General features: G+C 42.5%; 1 protein-coding gene across 4 annotated transcripts in view; it reads left to right on the top strand.

Annotated features, from left to right (window-relative positions):
* Window positions 1-8: 8 nt before the first annotated feature.
* The window catches only part of LOC124150334 (triple functional domain protein-like), a 110049-nt gene continuing 89397 nt past the window's right edge, over window positions 9-20660 (top strand). Inside the window, exons 1-12 of one of the 4 annotated variants that reach the window (XM_048397922.1) lie at window positions 9-30; window positions 3307-3397; window positions 5893-5994; window positions 7506-7619; window positions 9268-9496; window positions 9678-9859; window positions 10452-10574; window positions 11179-11370; window positions 14828-14959; window positions 16153-16281; window positions 18322-18423; window positions 18785-18907. In XM_048397922.1, coding sequence (XP_048253879.1) covers window positions 3347-3397; window positions 5893-5994; window positions 7506-7619; window positions 9268-9496; window positions 9678-9859; window positions 10452-10574; window positions 11179-11370; window positions 14828-14959; window positions 16153-16281; window positions 18322-18423; window positions 18785-18907 — 1479 coding nt within the window. In that variant the 5' untranslated portion in view covers window positions 9-30; window positions 3307-3346. Of the gene's footprint in view, window positions 31-106; window positions 283-3306; window positions 3398-5892; window positions 5995-7505; window positions 7620-9267; window positions 9497-9677; window positions 9860-10451; window positions 10575-11178; window positions 11371-14827; window positions 14960-16152; window positions 16282-18321; window positions 18424-18784; window positions 18908-20660 lie in introns of those variants that run through there. The other 3 variants (XM_048397919.1, XM_048397921.1, XM_048397920.1) reach the window with 3 other exon arrangements.

The raw sequence follows: 20660 nt of genomic DNA, 5'->3' as shown, positions 1-20660 counted from the left end.
ATGTCTCATGTATCTCGCCAGTGTACCTAGGTAAGATCTCCCACGTCTCATGTATCTCACCAGTGTACCTAGTTAAGATCTCCCATGTCTCATGTAACTCGCCAGTGTACCTAGGTAAGATCTCCCATGTCTCATGTATCTCGCCAGTGTACCTAGGTAAGATCTCCCACGTCTCATGTATCTCGCCAGTGTACCTAGGTAAGATCTCCCACGTCTCATGTATCTCGTCAGTGTACCTAGGTAAGATCTCCCATGTCTCATGTATCTCGCCAGTGTACCTAGGTAAGATCTCCCATGTCTCATAAAAATACCAAGATTTGACAGAAGTTTACAGGATGCAAGTTGTAGTTCAGCCCTGCATCTTGACCATAGAATATATTTTTCAAAAATAATTTTAAAAAAAGGCAAGGTTAAGTCTAGATCAAACTAAGCCAAATCTAGTTTCCTTTATTTATAGCAGAGGAGGAAAGATTCTTTTGTCAAAAAAGATTACAATCATTTTTAAGAAACATTTTCCTGGACTAAGTGTTTTCATGGTTATACTAACAGGAGTTATCTCCCCCTTGCAAGCCCCTCCCAGCACGTACCAGCATTGGGGAGGAGGTGACGCTGTGGGGAGTGGCATGCCTGATGACACTAAATGTACCTGATCATTGTTGGAAATGTATGAGTTAAGTTTCAGGGATGATATTGTCAAGCTAACTGGTGAATTGTTTCTTCTCTACTTGCTCTGCTTAAGGCAGGCACATCAAAACTAAAACACATTAATCAGGGGATGATTTGCCTATTTATTTAATGACAAATGTGTTTCCATGGCCAAGCCATGCAGACAGTCTTGCTTCTCATATTCGTTGTTTACAACATTAGCACATGGTTTCTATATTTAGCAAACTGACAATGAGGCTTGTCCTCCCGATTTACCAGAGAACCATGTTGCCACAACATCCTATGTGAATGTATAATAAGTTGCACACTGTTCACCTATCACCAGTGAGGTTACAGTGTGTCAGTTTTCATGTTTGTCCTCCCATACTAGTTTTTGTGTTACCCATGAGCAGACAAGTATTTCCGGCTGTCAAAGTGAGTTTGTTTAGTTTTTGTGTTACCCATGAGCAGACAAGTATTTCCGGCTGTCAAAGTGAGTTTGTTTAGTTTTTGTATTACCCATGAGCAGACAAGTATTTCCGGCTGTCAAAGTGAGTTTGTTTAGTTTTTGTGTTACCCATGAGCAGACAAGTATTTCCGGCTGTCAAAGTGAGTTTGTTTAGTTTTTGTATTACCCATGAGCAGACAAGTATTTCCGGCTGTCAAAGTGAGTTTGTTTAGTTTTTGTGTTACCCATGAGCAGACAAGTATTTCCGGCTGTCAAAGTGAGTTTGTTTAGTTTTTGTATTACCCATGAGCAGACAAGTATTTCCGGCTGTCAAAGTGAGTTTGTTTAGTTTTTGTATTACCCATGAGCAGACAAGTATTTCCGGCTGTCAAAGTGAGTTTGTTTAGTTTTTGTGTTACCCATGAGCAGACAAGTATTTCCGGCTGTCAAAGTGAGTTTGTTTAGTTTTTGTATTACCCATGAGCAGACAAGTATTTCCGGCTGTCAAAGTGAGTTTGTTTAGTTTTTGTGTTACCCATGAGCAGACAAGTATTTCCGGCTGTCAAAGTGAGTTTGTTTAGTTTTTGTATTACCCATGAGCAGACAAGTATTTCCGGCTGTCAAAGTGAGTTTGTTTAGTTTTTGTATTACCCATGAGCAGACAAGTATTTCCGGCTGTCAAAGTGAGTTTGTTTAGTTTTTGTATTACCCATGAGCAGACAAGTATTTCCGGCTGTCAAAGTGAGTTTGTTTAGTTTTTGTGTTACCCATGAGCAGACAAGTATTTCCGGCTGTCAAAGTGAGTTTGTTTAGTTTTTGTATTACCCATGAGCAGACAAGTATTTCCGGCTGTCAAAGTGAGTTTGTTTAGTTTTTGTGTTACCCATGAGCAGACAAGTATTTCCGGCTGTCAAAGTGAGTTTGTTTAGTTTTTGTATTACCCATGAGCAGACAAGTATTTCCGGCTGTCAAAGTGAGTTTGTTTAGTTTTTGTATTACCCATGAGCAGACAAGTATTTCCGGCTGTCAAAGTGAGTTTGTTTAGTTTTTGTGTTACCCATGAGCAGACAAGTATTTCCGGCTGTCAAAGTGAGTTTGTTTAGTTTTTGTATTACCCATGAGCAGACAAGTATTTCCGGCTGTCAAAGTGAGTTTGTTTAGTTTTTGTGTTACCCATGAGCAGACAAGTATTTCCGGCTGTCAAAGTGAGTTTGTTTAGTTTTTGTATTACCCATGAGCAGACAAGTATTTCCGGCTGTCAAAGTGAGTTTGTTTAGTTTTTGTATTACCCATGAGCAGACAAGTATTTCCGGCTGTCAAAGTGAGTTTGTTTAGTTTTTGTGTTACCCATGAGCAGACAAGTATTTCCGGCTGTCAAAGTGAGTTTGTTTAGTTTTTGTATTACCCATGAGCAGACAAGTATTTCCGGCTGTCAAAGTGAGTTTGTTTAGTTTTTGTATTACCCATGAGCAGACAAGTATTTCCGGCTGTCAAAGTGAGTTTGTTTAGTTTTTGTATTACCCATGAGCAGACAAGTATTTCCGGCTGTCAAAGTGAGTTTGTTTAGTTTTTGTATTACCCATGAGCAGACAAGTATTTCCGGCTGTCAAAGTGAGTTTGTTTAGTTTTTGTATTACCCATGAGCAGACAAGTATTTCCGGCTGTCAAAGTGAGTTTGTTTAGTTTTTGTGTTACCCATGAGCAGACAAGTATTTCCGGCTGTCAAAGTGAGTTTGTTTAGTTTTTGTATTACCCATGAGCAGACAAGTATTTCCGGCTGTCAAAGTGAGTTTGTTTAGTTTTTGTATTACCCATGAGCAGACAAGTATTTCCGGCTGTCAAAGTGAGTTTGTTTAGTTTTTGTATTACCCATGAGCAGACAAGTATTTCCGGCTGTCAAAGTGAGTTTGTTTAGTTTTGGTATTATCAGTGATTTGATTCTTGTGTTGAAATTTTGTTTTAGACTTGTCATCTAGACTTGCTTCAAATCAGTTTTGACTGATGTAAAAAATGGTAATAATTCCTGTCTCACTTGGGACTGAACTTTTTTATAACCCTGTTAATGTAGCCTCCTCATAGGTCTCACATCAACATGGCCTTCAGTGTCCTCCAACTACCTGGAGACGTGCACCTAGTAGCTGGACACATTCTCACACCTGCCTGAGCCTGTAGTGTAGATGGTGTTATTACATTGCCATTCTGTCTTGTTTCAGTGATGAGGTACGAGAGCGAGGGTTTACTGTGATATTGGACATGCGAGGCTCCACCTGGCAGACCGTGAAGCCCATCCTTAAGGCACTGCAGGTAACCATGGTAACACTTGTTGTATATCCCCATCCTTAAGGCACTGCAGGTAACCATGGTAACACTTGTTGTATATCCCCATCCTTAAGGCACTGCAGGTAACCATGGTAACACTTGTTGTATATCCCCATCCTTAAGGCACTGCAGGTAACCATGGTAACACTTGTTGTATATCCCCATCCTTAAGGCACTGCAGGTAACCATGGTAACACTTGTTGTATATCCCCATCCTTAAGGCACTGCAGGTAACCATGGTAACACTTGTTGTATATCCCCATCCTCAAGGCAGGTAACACTTGTTGTATATCCCCATCCTTAAGGCACTGCAGGTAACCATGGTAACACTTGTTGCATATCCCCATCCTTAAGGCACTGCAGGTAACCATGGTAACACTTGTTGTATATCCCCATCCTCAAGGCAGGTAACACTTGTTGTATATCCCCATCCTTAAGGCACTGCAGGTAACACTTGTTGTATATCCCCATCCTCAAGGCACTGCAGGTAACACTTGTTGTATATCCCCATCCTTAAGGCACTGCAGGTAACACTTGTTGCATATCCCCATCCTTAAGGCACTGCAGGTAACACTTGTTGTATATCCCCATCCTCAAGGCACTGCAGGTAACCATGGTAACACTTGTTGTATATCCCCATCCTCAAGGCACTGCAGGTAACACTTGTTGTATATCCCCATCCTCAAGGCACTGCAGGTAACACTTGTTGTATATCCCCATCCTTAAGGCACTGCAGGTAACACTTGTTGTATATCCCCATCCTTAAGGCACTGCAGGTAACACTTGTTGTATATCCCCATCCTTAAGGCACTGCAGATAACACTTGTTGTATATCCCCATCCTTAAGGCACTGCAGGTAACACTTGTTGTATATCCCCATCCTCAAGGCACTGCAGGTAACCATGGTAACACTTGTTGTATATCCCCATCCTTAAGGCACTGCAGGTAACCATGGTAACACTTGTTGTATATCCCCATCCTCAAGGCACTGCAGGTAACACTTGTTGTAGATCCCCATCCTTAAGGCACTGCAGGTAACACTTGTTGTATATCCCCATCCTTAAGGCACTGCAGGTAACACTTGTTGTATATCCCCATCCTTAAGGCACTGCAGGTAACACTTGTTGTATATCCCCATCCTTAAGGCACTGCAGGTAACACTTGTTGTATATCCCCATCCTCAAGGCACTGCAGGTAACACTTGTTGTATATCCCCATCCTTAAGGCACTGCAGGTAACACTTGTTGTATATCCCCATCCTTAAGGCACTGCAGGTAACACTTGTTGTATATCCCCATCCTTAAGGCACTGCAGGTAACACTTGTATATCCCCATCCTCAAGGCACTGCAGGTAACACTTGTTGTATATCCCCATCCTCAAGGCACTGCAGGTAACACTTGTTGTATATCCCCATCCTCAAGGCAGGTAACACTTGTTGCATATCCCCATCCTTAAGGCACTGCAGGTAACACTTGTTGTATATCCCCATCCTCAAGGCAGGTAACACTTGTTGTATATCCCCATCCTTAAGGCACTGCAGGTAACACTTGTTGCATATCCCCATCCTTAAGGCACTGCAGGTAACACTTGTTGTATATCCCCATCCTCAAGGCAGGTAACACTTGTTGTATATCCCCATCCTCAAGGCAGGTAACACTTGTTGTATATCCCCATCCTCAAGGCAGGTAACACTTGTTGTATATCCCCATCCTCAAGGCAGGTTACACTTGTTGTATATCCCCATCCTCAAGGCAGGTAACACTTGTTGTATATCCCCATCCTCAAGGCAGGTAACACTTGTTGTATATCCCCATCCTCAAGGCAGGTAACACTTGTTGTATATCCCCATCCTCAAGGCAGGTAACACTTGTTGTATATCCCCATCCTCAAGGCAGGTAACACTTGTTGTATATCCCCATCCTCAAGGCAGGTAACACTTGTATATGCCCATCCTCAAGGCAGGTAACACTTGTTGTATATCCCCATCCTTAAGGCACTGCAGGTAACACTTGTTGTATATCCCCATCCTCAAGGCACTGCAGGTAACACTTGTTGTATATCCCCATCCTCAAGGCACTGCAGGTAACACTTGTTGTATATCCCCATCCTCAAGGCAGGTTACACTTGTTGTATATCCCCATCCTCAAGGCAGGTAACACTTGTTGTATATCCCCATCCTCAAGGCAGGTAACACTTGTTGTATATCCCCATCCTCAAGGCAGGTAACACTTGTTGTATATCCCCATCCTCAAGGCAGGTAACACTTGTTGTATATCCCCATCCTCAAGGCAGGTAACACTTGTTGTATATCCCCATCCTCAAGGCAGGTAACATTTGTTGTATATCCCCATCCTCAAGGCAGGTAACACTTGTATATGCCCATCCTCAAGGCAGGTAACACTTGTTGTATATACCCATCCTCAAGGCAGGTGACACTTGATTCTCTACCCCACCTTCATTCAGTGATGATTTGTTTCAGGAATGTTTCCCCGGCAACATCCACATTGCCTATATAATCAAACCCGAGAAGTTCTGGGAGAAACAAAGGACGAGTCTAGGAAGTGCCAAGTACAACTTTGAGGTGAGTCCACCTTTTCTCATCCCAGCAATCATCCCATCTTTTTGTAGTGGCATCTGCAGTCCATAGCTACAGGAGATGACTTCATAACTGCTTTTGAATCTTACTGTCAGAATAGAGTTAGCATATGACACATCCTTGTCCTCGGTATACCTTTCACATCAGACAAATCGCCTCATGGTAGCACCCGTGAAGATCCGGGGTAGAATAGGTCTTCAGCAACCCATGCTTGCCATAACAGACGACTATGCTTGTCGTAAGAGGCGACTCACAGGATCAGGTGGTCAGGCTCACTGACTTGGTTGATGCATGTCATCGTATCCCAGTTGCGTTGATCGATGCTCATGATATCAATCACTGGATTGTCTGGTCCAGACTTGATTATTTACAGACCGCCGTCATATAGCTTGAATATTGCCGAGTGCGGCGTTAAACAACAAACAAACAAACCAAACCTAATGGAAGAAGGCCAGTGCCGCGTTGCTGTGGACAATCCAAATTACGATTTATTTGAGAAAACAAAAGTTGACAGGAACAAGCCGTGAGTGTTGCCACATAAATGTGATGCCCTGTCTATTGTGTGATGCCCTGTCTATTGTGTGATGCCCTGTCTAGTGTGTGATGCCCTGTCTAGTCTGTGATGCCCTGTCTAGTGTGTGATGCCCTGTCTAGCGTGTGATGCCCTGTCTAGTGTGTGATGCCCTGCCAAGTGTGTGATGCCCTGTCTATTGTGTGATGCCCTGTCTATTGTGTGATGCCCTGTCTAGTGTGTGATGCCCTGTCTAGTCTGTGATGCCCTGTCTAGTCTGTGATGCCCTGTCTAGTCTGTGATGCCCTGTCTAGTGTGTGATGCCCTGTCTAGTCTGTGATGCCCTGTCTAGTGTTTGATGCCCTGTCTAGTCTGTGATGCCCTGTCTAGTGTGTGATGCCCTGTCTGGTGTGTGATGCCCTGTCTAGTCTGTGATGCCCTGTCTAGTGTGTGATGCCCTGTCTAGTCTGTGATGCCCTGTCTATTGTGTGATGCCCTGTCTAGTCTGTGATGCCCTGTCTAGTGTGTGATGCCCTGTCTAGTGTGTGATGCCCTGTCTAGTGTGTGATGCCCTGTCTAGTCTGTGATGCCCTGTCTAGTGTGTGATGCCCTGTCTAGTCTGTGATGCCCTGTCTAGTGTGTGATGCCCTGTCTAGTGTGTGATGCCCTGTCTAGTCTGTGATGCCCTGTCTAGTCTGTGATGCCCTGTCTAGTCTGTGATGCCCTGTCTAGTGTGTGATGCCCTGTCTATTGTGTGATGCCCTGTCTAGTGTGTGATGCCCTGTCTAGTCTGTGATGCCCTGTCTAGTCTGTGATGCCCTGTCTGGTGTGTGATGCCCTGTCTAGCGTGTGATGCCCTGTCTATTGTGTGATGCCCTGTCTAGTGTGTGATTTCATGTCTAGTGTGTGATGCCCTGTCTATTATGTGAAGCCCTGTCTGGTGTGTGATGTCATGTCTAGTGTGTGATACCATCTTTCGTTGCAGACCAACATGATCTCACTGGACAGTCTTCAGAAAGTGATTGATCAGACTCAACTCACCCGGGAGTTTGAAGGATCTTTGGATTATGACCATGAGCAGTGGATTCAGCTACGACTGGTAGGACACTTCCTGGTTCTCTTGTAATAAGATAGCAAGTCCCTTTTGCGTTCATTTGATCAGGACCTTGTTTTGTATTGCCTGGAGTTGTACCTCACAGCTTCACTGGGGAAGTACATCACCACCTCCAGCTCTCCAGCAGTAACACACAATGTTCCTTGCCCATGGGTGTAATTGATGGGGCAGCTATTTTTAGTTCAGTGACTGTCAAATTCGACTCAAAACAAAGACAATTGGGAACAGGTATTATTCTAATATAATTGAGATATGGTATTGACATGAGATATGTTCTCCTGTTATTACTCCTACCTCACTTGATGTTTACACAGTAACTCATTCTCCCTTTTTTACACACAAACCACCCCCACCCCTGTTACAACACCCCAGATCAGTCCCCTGTTACAACACCCCAGCTCACATTCCCCTGTTACTACACCCCAGCTCACACACACCTGTTACTACACCCCAGCTCACATTCCCCTGTTACTACACCCCAGCTCACACACACCTGTTACTACACCCCATGCTTATGCCTCTGTTACTACACCCCAGCTCAAGCCCCTGTTACTACACCCCAGCTCACACACACACCTGTCACTACACCCCATGCTCATGCCTCTGTTATCACTGCAGCTCATGCCCCTGTTACTACACCCCAGCTCACACACACACCTGTTACTACACCCCAGCTCAAGCCCCTGTTATTACACCCCAGCTCACTCCCCTGTTACTACACCCCAGCTCACACACACACCTGTTACTACACCCCAGCTCAAGCCCCTGTTATTACACCCCATCTCACTCCCCTGTTACTACACCCCAGTTCAAGCCCCTGTTATTTTACACGCTATTCCTAGCTAGAATTGTTACTACACCCCAGCTCACACACACACACCTGTTTCTACACCCCAGCTCACACACACCTGTTACTACACCCCAGCTCATGCCTCTGTTACTACACCCCAGCTCATACACACACCTGTTACTACACCCCAGCTCACTCCCCTGTTACTACACCCCAGCTCACACAAACACCTGTTACTACACCCCAGCTCATGCCTCTGTTACTACACCCCAGCTCACTCCCCGGTTACTACACCCCAGCTCACACACACACCTGTTACTACACCCCAGCTCATGCCTCTGTTACTACACCGCAGCTCAAGCCCCGTTACTACACCCCAGCTCACACACACACCTGTTACTACACCCCAGCTCATGCCTCTGTTACTACGCCGCAGCTCAAGCCCCGTTACTACACCCCAGCTCACACACACACCTGTTACTACACCCCAGCTCATGCCTCTGTTACTACACCGCAGCTCAAGCCCCGTTACTACACCCCAGCACACACACACACCTGTTACTACACCCCATCTCACTCCTCTGTTACTACACCCCAGTTCAAGCCCCTGTTATTTTACATGCTATTCCTCACTGGAATTGTTCCCAGCCCCCCATGCTTGCCGTAAGAGGTAACTTAATGGATTAGGTGTTCAGACTTGCTGACTTGGTGTAGTGTGATCCGACCTTATGGCTGGATTGTTTCTCACTGGATTGTGTGGTCCAGATTTGATTATTTTCAGGCTGCTTCATATAGCTGAATATTGCTGAGCGCTGATTTAAGCAACAATGTTTCTGTGTGTAGATGCTGGAGGAATTCATCTGGAAGGCTCTGGACTTGCTGGACAAGTTGGATGAGCTGGGTGAGATCCTGACCAACCCCGAGCTGCCGGACGACCTGAACGGGTCACAACAGCTGCTGGAGGAACATAACCACCTAAAGAAGCGGGTGACCCTCGCCCCCGTAGAGAACCTGGCTGCGGAGGGCCACCACATACTTCGCAAGATCACAGGCGATGAGGAGAGCCAGTCAGGTGACTATAGCAACTGTCACAGACACACCTCACAGTAGACAAGCTAGTTCTTGGGTGATAGTTTTCATCTAGTTCTCCTCGGTGAGAAACTTATAGGAAAGATAATTCATCTTGAGCAGAAGTTAGATTTGGAGTGTTGTGGATCCTGTAAGCCACTGAAGTAACACGGTATGTAATGCAGGTACTGGTCGTGGGTTTGTAGTGTCAGGCAACGCAGACTTCCAGAGTGCTGTGCCGCAGATCTCGCAGCTACTGGACAACCTCCACTCCACCAAGCAGCATCTGAACCAGCTGTGGACCGTCAAGAAGATGAGGCTGGAGCAGTGCCTTCAGCTGCGCATCTTTGAGGAGGACGTGGAGAAAGTGAGTACCGGTGTCAGGCGGCCGACAGTTGAGTATTGGGTCAGGGATGGAGAAAGTGAGTACCGGTATCAGAGGTCCGACAGTTGAGTATGGGGGTCAGGGATTGAGAAAGTGAGTACCGGTGTCAAGGGGCCGACAGTTGAGTATGGGGTCAGGGATGGAGAAAGTGAGTACCGGTGTCAAGGGGCCGACAGTTGAGTAAGGGGGTCAGGGATGGAGAAAGTGAGTACTGGTGTCAAGGGGCGGACAGTTGAGTATGGGGGTCAGGGATGGAGAAAGTGAGTACCGGTGTCAAGGGGCGGACAGTTGAGTAAGGGGGTCAGGGATGGAGAAAGTGATTACCTGTGTCAGGGCGCCGACAGTTGAGTATGGGTGTCAGGGATGGAGAAACTGAGTACCGGTGTCAACTTTTGATCAAAGTGGGTATTGGGTGGGTGAGGGGGTGGAAGGGAAAAGTAGGTATCGGAGTGGGGAATGAGTGCGAGTGTATGTCCGGGTGGGGAAAGTGGCACCAGCGTTTACTTCTTTGTTTAAATTGTGTGTGTCTCAACATACAAAACATACATCATGATCTCTGTCTGTGTTTTTGCAGATGTTTGACTGGATTAGTCATAACCGAGATCTGTTTCTAGTCAACTATACAGAAATCGGGACATCTCACCAGTTTGCTGTTGAACTGGAATCTGAACATAGTCAATTTGCTACTAGTGCTGTGGTAAGCATATTTTACACATTCTATTTGCTGACATTCCTGTTGTTGTAGGAGCCACTTAGATCACTCTTGGCAACTACTGACTTGACAGTAACAGCCACTTTAAGTGTCCAGATTCTGCAGAAGAATAAAATTAAGATTGTCATCCAATTGGGATCCAGTTATTGCTTTGTTACATTGCGAGGGAAACAGTTTGAGCCTGGAGTCAGAAAGCAGCTGATAGCTGGATGGATGGGAAGGCCGACTTCCTCTCACACAGCGGCCCAATCTAGTCAACCCCCAACCCTCCCGGGGGCCCGTTGTTCTGTGATGGCTGCATTCATGCTATCACGACCTGGACCAGCCTGGACCAGCCTCATCACATTCAGAAGATGTCATGATGTTGCATCACAGAAACTCCCTGTTTCCAAGTCTGTGTTACTGAACACCTGATGCAAACCTACAAATGTCACTGTACGCCTCATAAAAGCAGACAAAGAGCACAATTCTCAATAGTGAAGTTTTATAAACTATGGCAACACCAAAAGAAATTACTGGAGTTTTGATGGAATCACCATGACAATGTGTTTGTTTCAGAATGTAAATGTACATGATCTGTTTGTTTCAGAATGTATATGTGAATATAACTCGTATCCTGGGGATGGCGCAGCGTCTGTGTGATGCCGGACACTACGCTTCCAAGACAATCCGCATGCAGGCTGGGAAACTAGAGCGAGAGTGGAAGAGTCTGGCCGCTGCCCTCGACGACCGGAGCACTGTCCTGCGCATGTCGGTCATGTTCCACAAGAAGGCAGAGCAGGTGGGTTCCACCAATGTTGTCATACTTGCATACGAAATGTTTCTTGGAATGGATGAAATGTTTCTCCAGTTATAAAATGTGTGAAATATTTCTCTCATCATTGGAAAGAATGAAATCTTCTCTTGTTATTGGAACGTTGGAAGTGGTTAAAGTCTCAGTTTGATGTAGTTTGACATGGCGTGTTAATTGTGGTGTTTAACATGGTGTGTTGTTGGTGGTGTTTAACATGGCGTGTTAATTGTGGTGTTTAACATGGTGTGTTGATGTTGTTTGAGATGACGTGTTGTTGATGTTGTTAAACATGGTGTGTTGATGTTGTTTAACATGGTGTGTTGTTGATGTTGTTTAACATGGTGTGTTGTTGGTGGTGTTTAACATGGTGTGTTGTTGGTGGTGTTTAACATGGTGTGTTGTTGATGTTGTTTAACATGGTGTGTTGTTGATGTTGTTTAACATGGTGTGTTGTTAGTGGTGTTTAACATGGTCTGTTGTTGATGTTGTTTAACATGGTGTGTTGTTGATGTTGTTTAACATGGTGTGTTGTTGGTGTTGTTTAACATGGTGTGTTGATGTAGTTTAACATGGTGTGTTGTTGATGTTGTTTAACATGGTGTGTTGTTGATGTTGTTTAACATGGCGTGTTGTTGGTGGTGTTTAACATGGTGTGTTGTTGGTGGTGTTTAACATGGTGTGTTGTTGATGTTGTTTAACATGGTGTGTTGTTAGTGGTGTTTAACATGGTGTGTTGTTGGTGTTGTTTAACATGGTGTGTTGATGTAGTTTAACATGGTGTGTTGTTGATGTTGTTTAACATGGTGTGTTGTTGGTGTTGTTTAACATGGTGTGTTGTTGGTGGTGTTTAACGTGGTGTGTTGTTGATGTTGTTTAACATGGTGTGTTGTTGATGTTGTTTAACATGGTGTGTTGTTAGTGGTGTTTAACATGGTGTGTTGTTGATGTTGTTTAACATGGTGTGTTGTTGATGTTGTTTAACATGGTGTGTTGTTGGTGGTGTTTAACATGGTGTGTTGTTGGTGTTGTTTAACATGGTGTGTTGATGTAGTTTAACATGGTGTGTTGTTGATTTTGTTTAACATGGTGTGTTGTTGATGTTGTTTAACATGGTGTGTTGTTGATGTTGTTTTACATGGCGTGTTGTTGTTGGTGTTTAACATGGTGTGTTGTTGGTGTTGTTTAACATGGTGTGTTGTTGATGTTGTTTAACATGGCGTGTTGTTGATGGTGTTTAACATGGTGTGTTGTTGGTGGTGTTTAACATGGTGTGTTGTTGATGTTGTTTAACATGGTGTGTTGTTGATGTTGTTTAACATGGTGTGTTGATGTAGTTTAACATGGTGTGTTGTTGATGTTGTTTAACATGGTGTGTTGTTGATGTTGTTTAACATGGTGTGTTGTTGGTGGTGTTTAACATGGTGTGTTGTTGGTGTTGTTTAACATGGTGTGTTGATGTAGTTTAACATGGTGTGTTGTTGATGTTGTTTAACATGGTGTGTTGTTGATGTTGTTTAACATGGCGTGTTGTTGGTGGTGTTTAACATGGTGTGTTGTTGGTGGTGTTTAACATGGTGTGTTGTTGATGTTGTTTAACATGGTGTGTTGTGAGTGGTGTTTAACATGGTGTGTTGTTGGTGTTGTTAAACATGGTGTGTTGATGTAGTTTAACATGGTGTGTTGTTGATGTTGTTTAACATGGTGTGTTGTTGATGTTGTTTAACATGGTGTGTTGTTGGTGGTGTTTAACATGGTGTGTTGTTGGTGGTGTTTAACATGGTGTGTTGTTGATGTTGTTTAACATGGCGTGTTGTTGATGTTGTTTAACATGGTGTGTTGTTGGTGGTGTTTAACATGGTGTGTTGTTGATGTTGTTTAACATGGTGTGTTGTTGATGTTGTTTAACATGGTGTGTTGATGTAGTTTAACATGGTGTGTTGTTGATGTTGTTTAACATGGTGTGTTGTTGATGTTGTTTAACATGGTGTGTTGTTGGTGTTGTTTAACATGGTGTGTTGTTGGTGTTGTTTAACATGGTATGTTGTTGGTGTTGTTTAACATGGTGTGTTGATGTAGTTTAACATGGTGTGTTGTTGATGTTGTTTAACATGGTGTGTTGTTGATGTTGTTTAACATGGTGTGTTGTTGATGTTGTTTAACATGGCGTGTTGTTGGTGGTGTTTAACATGGTGTGTTGTTGGTGGTGTTTAACATGGTGTGTTGTTGATGTTGTTTAACATGGTGTGTTGTTGGTGGTGTTTAACATGGTGTGTTGTTGGTGTTGTTTAACATGGTGTGTTGATGTAGTTTAACATGGTGTGTTGTTGATGTTGTTTAACATGGTGTGTTGTTGATGTTGTTTAACATGGCGTGTTGTTGGTGGTGTTTAACATGGTGTGTTGTTGGTGGTGTTTAACATGGTGTGTTGTTGATGTTGTTTAACATGGTGTGTTGTGAGTGGTGTTTAACATGGTGTGTTGTTGGTGTTGTTAAACATGGTGTGTTGATGTAGTTTAACATGGTGTGTTGTTGATGTTGTTTAACATGGTGTGTTGTTGATGTTGTTTAACATGGCGTGTTGTTGGTGGTGTTTAACATGGTGTGTTGTTGGTGGTGTTTAACATGGTGTGTTGTTGATGTTGTTTAACATGGCGTGTTGTTGATGGTGTTTAACATGGTGTGTTGTTGGTGGTGTTTAACATGGTGTGTTGTTGATGTTGTTTAACATGGTGTGTTGTTGATGTTGTTTAACATGGTGTGTTGATGTAGTTTAACATGGTGTGTTGTTGATGTTGTTTAACATGGTGTGTTGTTGATGTTGTTTAACATGGTGTGTTGTTGGTGTTGTTTAACATGGTGTGTTGTTGGTGTTGTTTAACATGGTATGTTGTTGGTGTTGTTTAACATGGTGTGTTGATGTAGTTTAACATGGTGTGTTGTTGATGTTGTTTAACATGGTGTGTTGTTGATGTTGTTTAACATGGCGTGTTGTTGATGGTGTTTAACATGGTGTGTTGTGAGTGGTGTTTAACATGGTGTGTTGTTAGTGGTGTTTAACATGGTGTGTTGTTGATGGTGTTTAACATGGTGTGTTGTTGGTGTTGTTTAACATGGTGTGTTGTTGGTGGTGTTTAACATGGCGTGTTGTTGATGTTGTTTAACATGGTGTGTTGTTGATGTTGTTTAACATGGCGTGTTGTTGGTGGTGTTTAACATGGCGTGTTGTGAGTGGTGTTTAACATGGTGTGTTGTTGGTGGTGTTTAACATGGTGTGTTGTTGATGTTGTTAAACATGGCGTGTTGTTGGTGGTGTTTAACATGGCGTGTTGTTGGTGGTGTTTAACATGGTGTGTTGTTGATGTTGTTTAACATGGTGTGTTGTTGATGTTGTTTAACATGGTGTGTTGTTGATGTTGTTTAACATGGTGTGTTGTTGGTGTTGCAGTACCTGGCTCAGGTAACAAGCTGGCAGAATGTGTGTGAGAACCTGCGGATACCATCTCACATTGAGGACCTGGAAGAGGCGCTCCAGCAACACCAGAACCTCATCGAGACCATCACACAAACCTACGCTGAGGTCAGTAACCATGGCAATACATGTATGTTATCGTTGGATCATATGTTTTCGGACATTATATGTTTATCGCGAGTACCCCTGTTATGACAAGGGTTGTGGCGTCTCACAGAGATTGTAAATACTCAGATGATGGCTTGACTTTTTAAACTAAAGTTGTCTTTTAGAAGTGAGTGAAATGTTTTACAGCTTTCTTGTGACTAGTGAGAAAACTATGTATGTTTCTTAAGCATCAGAAAATCCATAACACGGGGATACTACAATAGACCTGTGAAGATCCAGTGTAGAATAGGAGTTCAGCAACCCATGCTTGCCGTAGAAAGGCGACTATGCTTGTCGTAAGAGGCAACTAACGGGATCAGGTGGTCAGGCTTGCTGACATGGTTGATGTATGTCATCATATCCCAATTGCGTGAATCGATGCTGATGATATCAATTACTGGATTGTCTGGTCCAGACTAGATTATTTACAGACCGCCGTCATATAGCTGGAATATTGCCGAGTGTAGCATTAAACAACAAACAACAACAATACAACAATAAGCTGAGGTAACTGAGGCAACAAGTACTTCTGTAACTGGACAAGTGTGCTTGTCAGTATATTGTACAATAAAGAGAATCTCGCACTATACATTAGCCCAACTTTCAAATGAGTTAGTTTGTAGTCGTGTAATTTTAAGCAATTAGTAATCTCTTTCAATGGTTGTCAGCGGTAGAAACTAACAGTTTTAGTCCACTAGTCCTCATAATGATAACATATAGCACAATTCTTAAGGCTTAAAAAAATTAAAGAATTGGTTCTCAGGCAATGGCTGTTGAAAATATTGTGCGGGCGGGTGGTGTATATTTATTGCGGGTTGTTCAAGCTAGTATGTAACTAAATTTTGTTTTCAAAAATAATGTTGTTCTTAAGTATTGTAGCATTTCACTGCCGGGGTTGTGTGTTCGAGATGCGGAATATTTAAAGATTTAAAAAAAAAATTAAAATGGAAATAATAAGGAAACATGGAGCGGACTTCATGATGATGTGGGTGGTCCCTGAGAACCAAGACTATTATATTTTTTTGGGCCTAAAAGTGGCAAATTTCTTCTAGTCCTTATGATGCCTTAACAACTGGGCAGTTTGGCAAGGACTACAGGACTAGTGCCAATATCTAATGCTGTTGTGTGAACCTTCTGCAATGTTTTGTGAGCAGGTGTGTGGGGACGGTAAGTCTCTACTGGACACACTCCAGACGCCGGTATCGTCCGGCTCCAGCAACTCTCTGACGGCCAAGGCGGACTACTCAGAAGCTGCTGGACATGTGCTGGACGTCGTCCACGAGGTAATGTCATCATGGAGACTCTACATTCATATGTCCTTATAAGGAGTAAAGATAAACGTCACATGCTGTATGTGGTGAATGCAGTTAGTTGACAACAATGAAAAACAAAACTGATTTCATCTGTTAAAACAAAACCATCATCACATGATAACATAAAACTTTCTTATGTCTGCAGTAGAGATGTCAATGTGTCAGCAGTACAGCTGCTCACTGACAGGATACAGGCGATGTTCACTAAGGGGAGATAATTATGTCTTCAGAATTTTCAAATTGTCTCCCCTTTGTCCATTGAGATTACGCTTGAGTCTGCATGTTTGAGTACTGTGGAACCCTGTCAATGTGTCAGGCTGGGTTTCTTGTGTCCTGATAAACAAATCATTACTTGGGGTTACATATGTTGGAAACACTGAATAAATTATTAATTCTTTTGGTTAAAATCATTATGTAAAAAAAATACTGAAAAGTTACATTTGAATTGGTGCAATATTTTGTATTGTTATTACCGTATTCGACGTAATAAGCCCCCAGGGCGCTCTCAAAATTAGAAAAAGGGGTCTCTCATAGAATATTGTTTTGGTAAGAAAAAATAACAGAGTTGAAAGATTGTTAATATTGTGATTTATGCTGACAGCCTAATATGATACTAAAGAAAAATCTGTGTGTATTATACATGACAGATATATTTTCCAGAAATTAAATGACCATTCTTAATGGTGCATATAACACATGAGTGCTTATTATGCACAAATAAATAAGTCTTGTGTACACTGGTCATTAGGAAGGGGTGCTAATTGGGATTGTTCACTAGCCAATACATTAGCAAATATCGCCGTGGGCGCTTATTAGAACGGGGCTCTTATTATGTCCAATACGGTATTACATTATATGTTTCATTATGTTAAATGTGACCTTTAAATTAGTGCAATATTTAGTATTTTAGAAGAATAATTATTCTTAAATTGCACTCATACAAATGTAACTTTTCATTTTTATTTTCACATATTGATGTTATACTTAAAAATAAGTAAAATAAGTTTCTGTATGTTCACCAATCAATCAATCAATCAATCAATTTCAGTAATTTTAGGCCTCATGCCTTTGTGTACGAACATTACTGTACAGGCGGAAGTACAGTTAACCGTACATTTCTTTCTGACACGTGAAGATTCAGGGTAGAATAGGTCTTCGGCAACCCATGCTTGTCTTAAAAGGTGACTGTGCTTGTCATAAGAGGCAACTAACGGGATCGGGTGGTCAGCCTCGCTGACTTGGTTGATGTATGTCATCGTATCTCAATTGTGTGGATCGATGCTCATGATATCAATCACTGGATTGTCTGGTCCAGACTCGATTATTTACAGACTGCCGTCATATAGCTGGAATACTGCTTAGTCTGGCGTTAAACAACAAATAAACAAACATGGTGCATAGTACAAATATTTACTAAATTTGTAATAATCTTGGCGAATAACATCCAAATGGATGGACAAAGATAATAGTGAGTGTTATTGTATAGTTGTCTGAACTGTACATATGCTGGACACACTAAAAGGAAATTGAATTAAGTTTCAATGTAGTTTAGATCACAAAGTTCAAATTAGTAAAATTTCTAGGTATATCGAACTAGTGCCACATTCAATTTCCAAATCATGACAACATGAACGAAAATAAGAAAGAGCATTTTTCGAATTTGCTTTGTGTCCTAAAGTTCAAAAAGTTTTCACAGTCTATAGAAAACTTTAAATTTCAGGACATAGTAAATCATTATGGCAAATTTGTTGGAATTTGTCCTTTAAACATTGTTGAAACATATTTAGAAAGTACATTTTTGTTACCATGCATTAGAATGCACGGACAGTTTGTTAACTTTGTAACCCAATTTACCTGACCTAGCTCATCATACTAGCACATCATATCAGAACATTTTGGGGGGTAAATGACCCTGGGGCATTTTCAAAATATTTGACCAATACTTTCCATATCATGAATTAGCCTTGTGATCAGGGGATTGTTGTGTGACATGTGTGACCGTGTGTGCAGGTGCTTGCCCACCAGCGCCATCTGGAGCAGATCTGGCACGCCAAGAAGGTGAAGCTGCACCAGCGTCTCGGGCTACGTCTCTTCCAGCAGGACGTCAAACAGGTCAGTCTGTCCTCTACTTGAATACACGACACTCTCAGTGCTAATGTCTCAGTATCAGGTCATACTTGAATACACGACACTCTCAGTGCTAATGTCTCAGTATCAGGTCATACTTGAATACACGACACTCTCAGTGCTAATGTCTCAGTATCAGGTCATACTTGAATACACGACACTCTCAGTGCTAATGTCTCAGTATCAGGTCATACTTGAACAAATAGATACGATTCTATGTAAGTATTGACTTTAATTGTTTTGCAGTTGTCATGAGTCAAAAAACCTGCTTGCAGACTGGCCTTAATTATGTCAATTCATCAAATTGTGACTTCACTCAACACCACCTGATGCTCTCTGTTCTCAGGTTATTGACTGGCTGGACAACCATGGAGACATTTTTCTGGCCAAAAATACATCAATCGGAAAGTCATTACAACGGGCAAAAGCATTACAGAAAAGTCACGAACATTTTGAATCTGTGGCACAGGTAAGATTACTTTTTCATCTTCAGAGATATTTTGTGTTGGGATCATGTTGTTTGCCAGAACTAGTATGTGGACACCGATGTGTATAAAGAGCAGTGTAGGTGCCATGGTGAGGATGGTATGGTATTAGGTGTCATGGTAAGGATGGTATGGTATTAGGTGTCATGGTGAGGATGGTATGGTATTAGGTGTCAATGGTTTTGACGACACCCTGGTCACCTGTTCTTTATGAACTTGCAGGGCACCATGCAACCTGTGATGGGAAATCCTACACTTTTGACATAGATTTACTGTGAATTTAGCTGTAAGATTGCTAAGTGGAACGAGTCCATTTGTTTAAGTGTTTGTTTCCTCATTTCTTAGGTGTGGCGATACCACACTGACCTCGTTTGTGGTATTATTCTTTTGAAACTGGATAGGAACATGTGACTGACATGATGAATGATGAACAGCCAGTAATCCAGCATTTAAACATGCTCTTGTGACTTGCTTGATAAATATGTAATGCATAGGAACCTGGCCTTGTTCATCACACTATCTTCTAAATGTCCATCAAAGAAAGGTTACATTGATCAGATAAAACTACCAGCATCAGTCGGGGTCACGTTTCTCTGGAGAAGTCGGCTCAGCACGTTCAGATTGTCTCCCCTTTGACCATGATCCTGAGTGTGGCCTCCTTTCATTGACAGTTTCAGTTTCATGTTTCACCTCACCTCACTCAGCAATATTCCAGCTATATGACGACCAGACAATCCAGTGATTGACATCATAAGCATCGATCCTCACAATTGGGATACGATGACATGCATCAACCGAGTCAGCGAGCCTGACCACCCGATCCCGTTAGTCACCTTTTTCAGCAAGCATGGGTTGCAGATGGCTTGATCTACCCCGGATCCTCTCACTGACAGTTCTTATGACTTCATACATGGTGCAGTTTATTTGTGTTCGTCATTGTATCAATTTCCAACAATCTGTTCATCCTACCTTCAGTGTCAAGGTCATCATCATCATACTGTTTCATGGTTTATAGAAATTAGAAAAGAAGTATTTGTCTCATTCGAGGTTCGTATTCCTGTTTTAGCCTCACTACAGAGGAGGGACAGGGTTAGGGGCCATTGTCTGTTGACTTTTGGCAATGTGGTTCACTAATAATGAATATAGCGAAGCTTAAATACATGCCAACAAATAGAAACATGCTAATTGAAACTTTTTGTATGCAATATTACCTGACATATGTGGGGGGACTCTACAAAGTTTAAAGTTTGCAAACATAGAATATGACTATGTTAATAGTGTGGAGGATATTATGGTAAGCCGCTGAAAAATTACTTACACTTTTGTGGGAAAAGAAAAATAATATTATTGGTGTGGGCAGGAGGGCAAAATTTTGGATTTGGAGTGAAAAATGTGGACTGCATATGTTCTGCGCTTTTATGGTGCTTATGGGAAATGTTATAAAAGGAAGTCCAAAACATGGAAATTACCGGAACGACGCGAATGATTGAAAGGCACAGTCAGCGGTAATTAGGCATTTTGAAGAAGGGGCAGGGTTAAGGGCCATTGTCTGTTGACTTGTGGGAAGATTGTTGGGGAAGGGAAATTCGCAGTCAGACAACAACGGAGATGCAGGGAAAGCAATGCATCAGCGAAATAATACATACAGCATTTATCAACCCGGTGTATCAGCCCATGACAGTCGATTGCTGGGGAATATATTTCTTAGGGAGGTCATATCTCCATTAAAGCCCTGGG

The sequence above is a fragment of the Haliotis rufescens genome, unplaced genomic scaffold, assembly GCF_023055435.1.
Source record: "Haliotis rufescens isolate VD_foot unplaced genomic scaffold, xgHalRufe1.0.p SCAF_179, whole genome shotgun sequence".
Lineage (NCBI taxonomy): Eukaryota > Metazoa > Mollusca > Gastropoda > Lepetellida > Haliotidae > Haliotis > Haliotis rufescens.
This window is presented reverse-complemented; position numbering and strand designations above follow the sequence as displayed.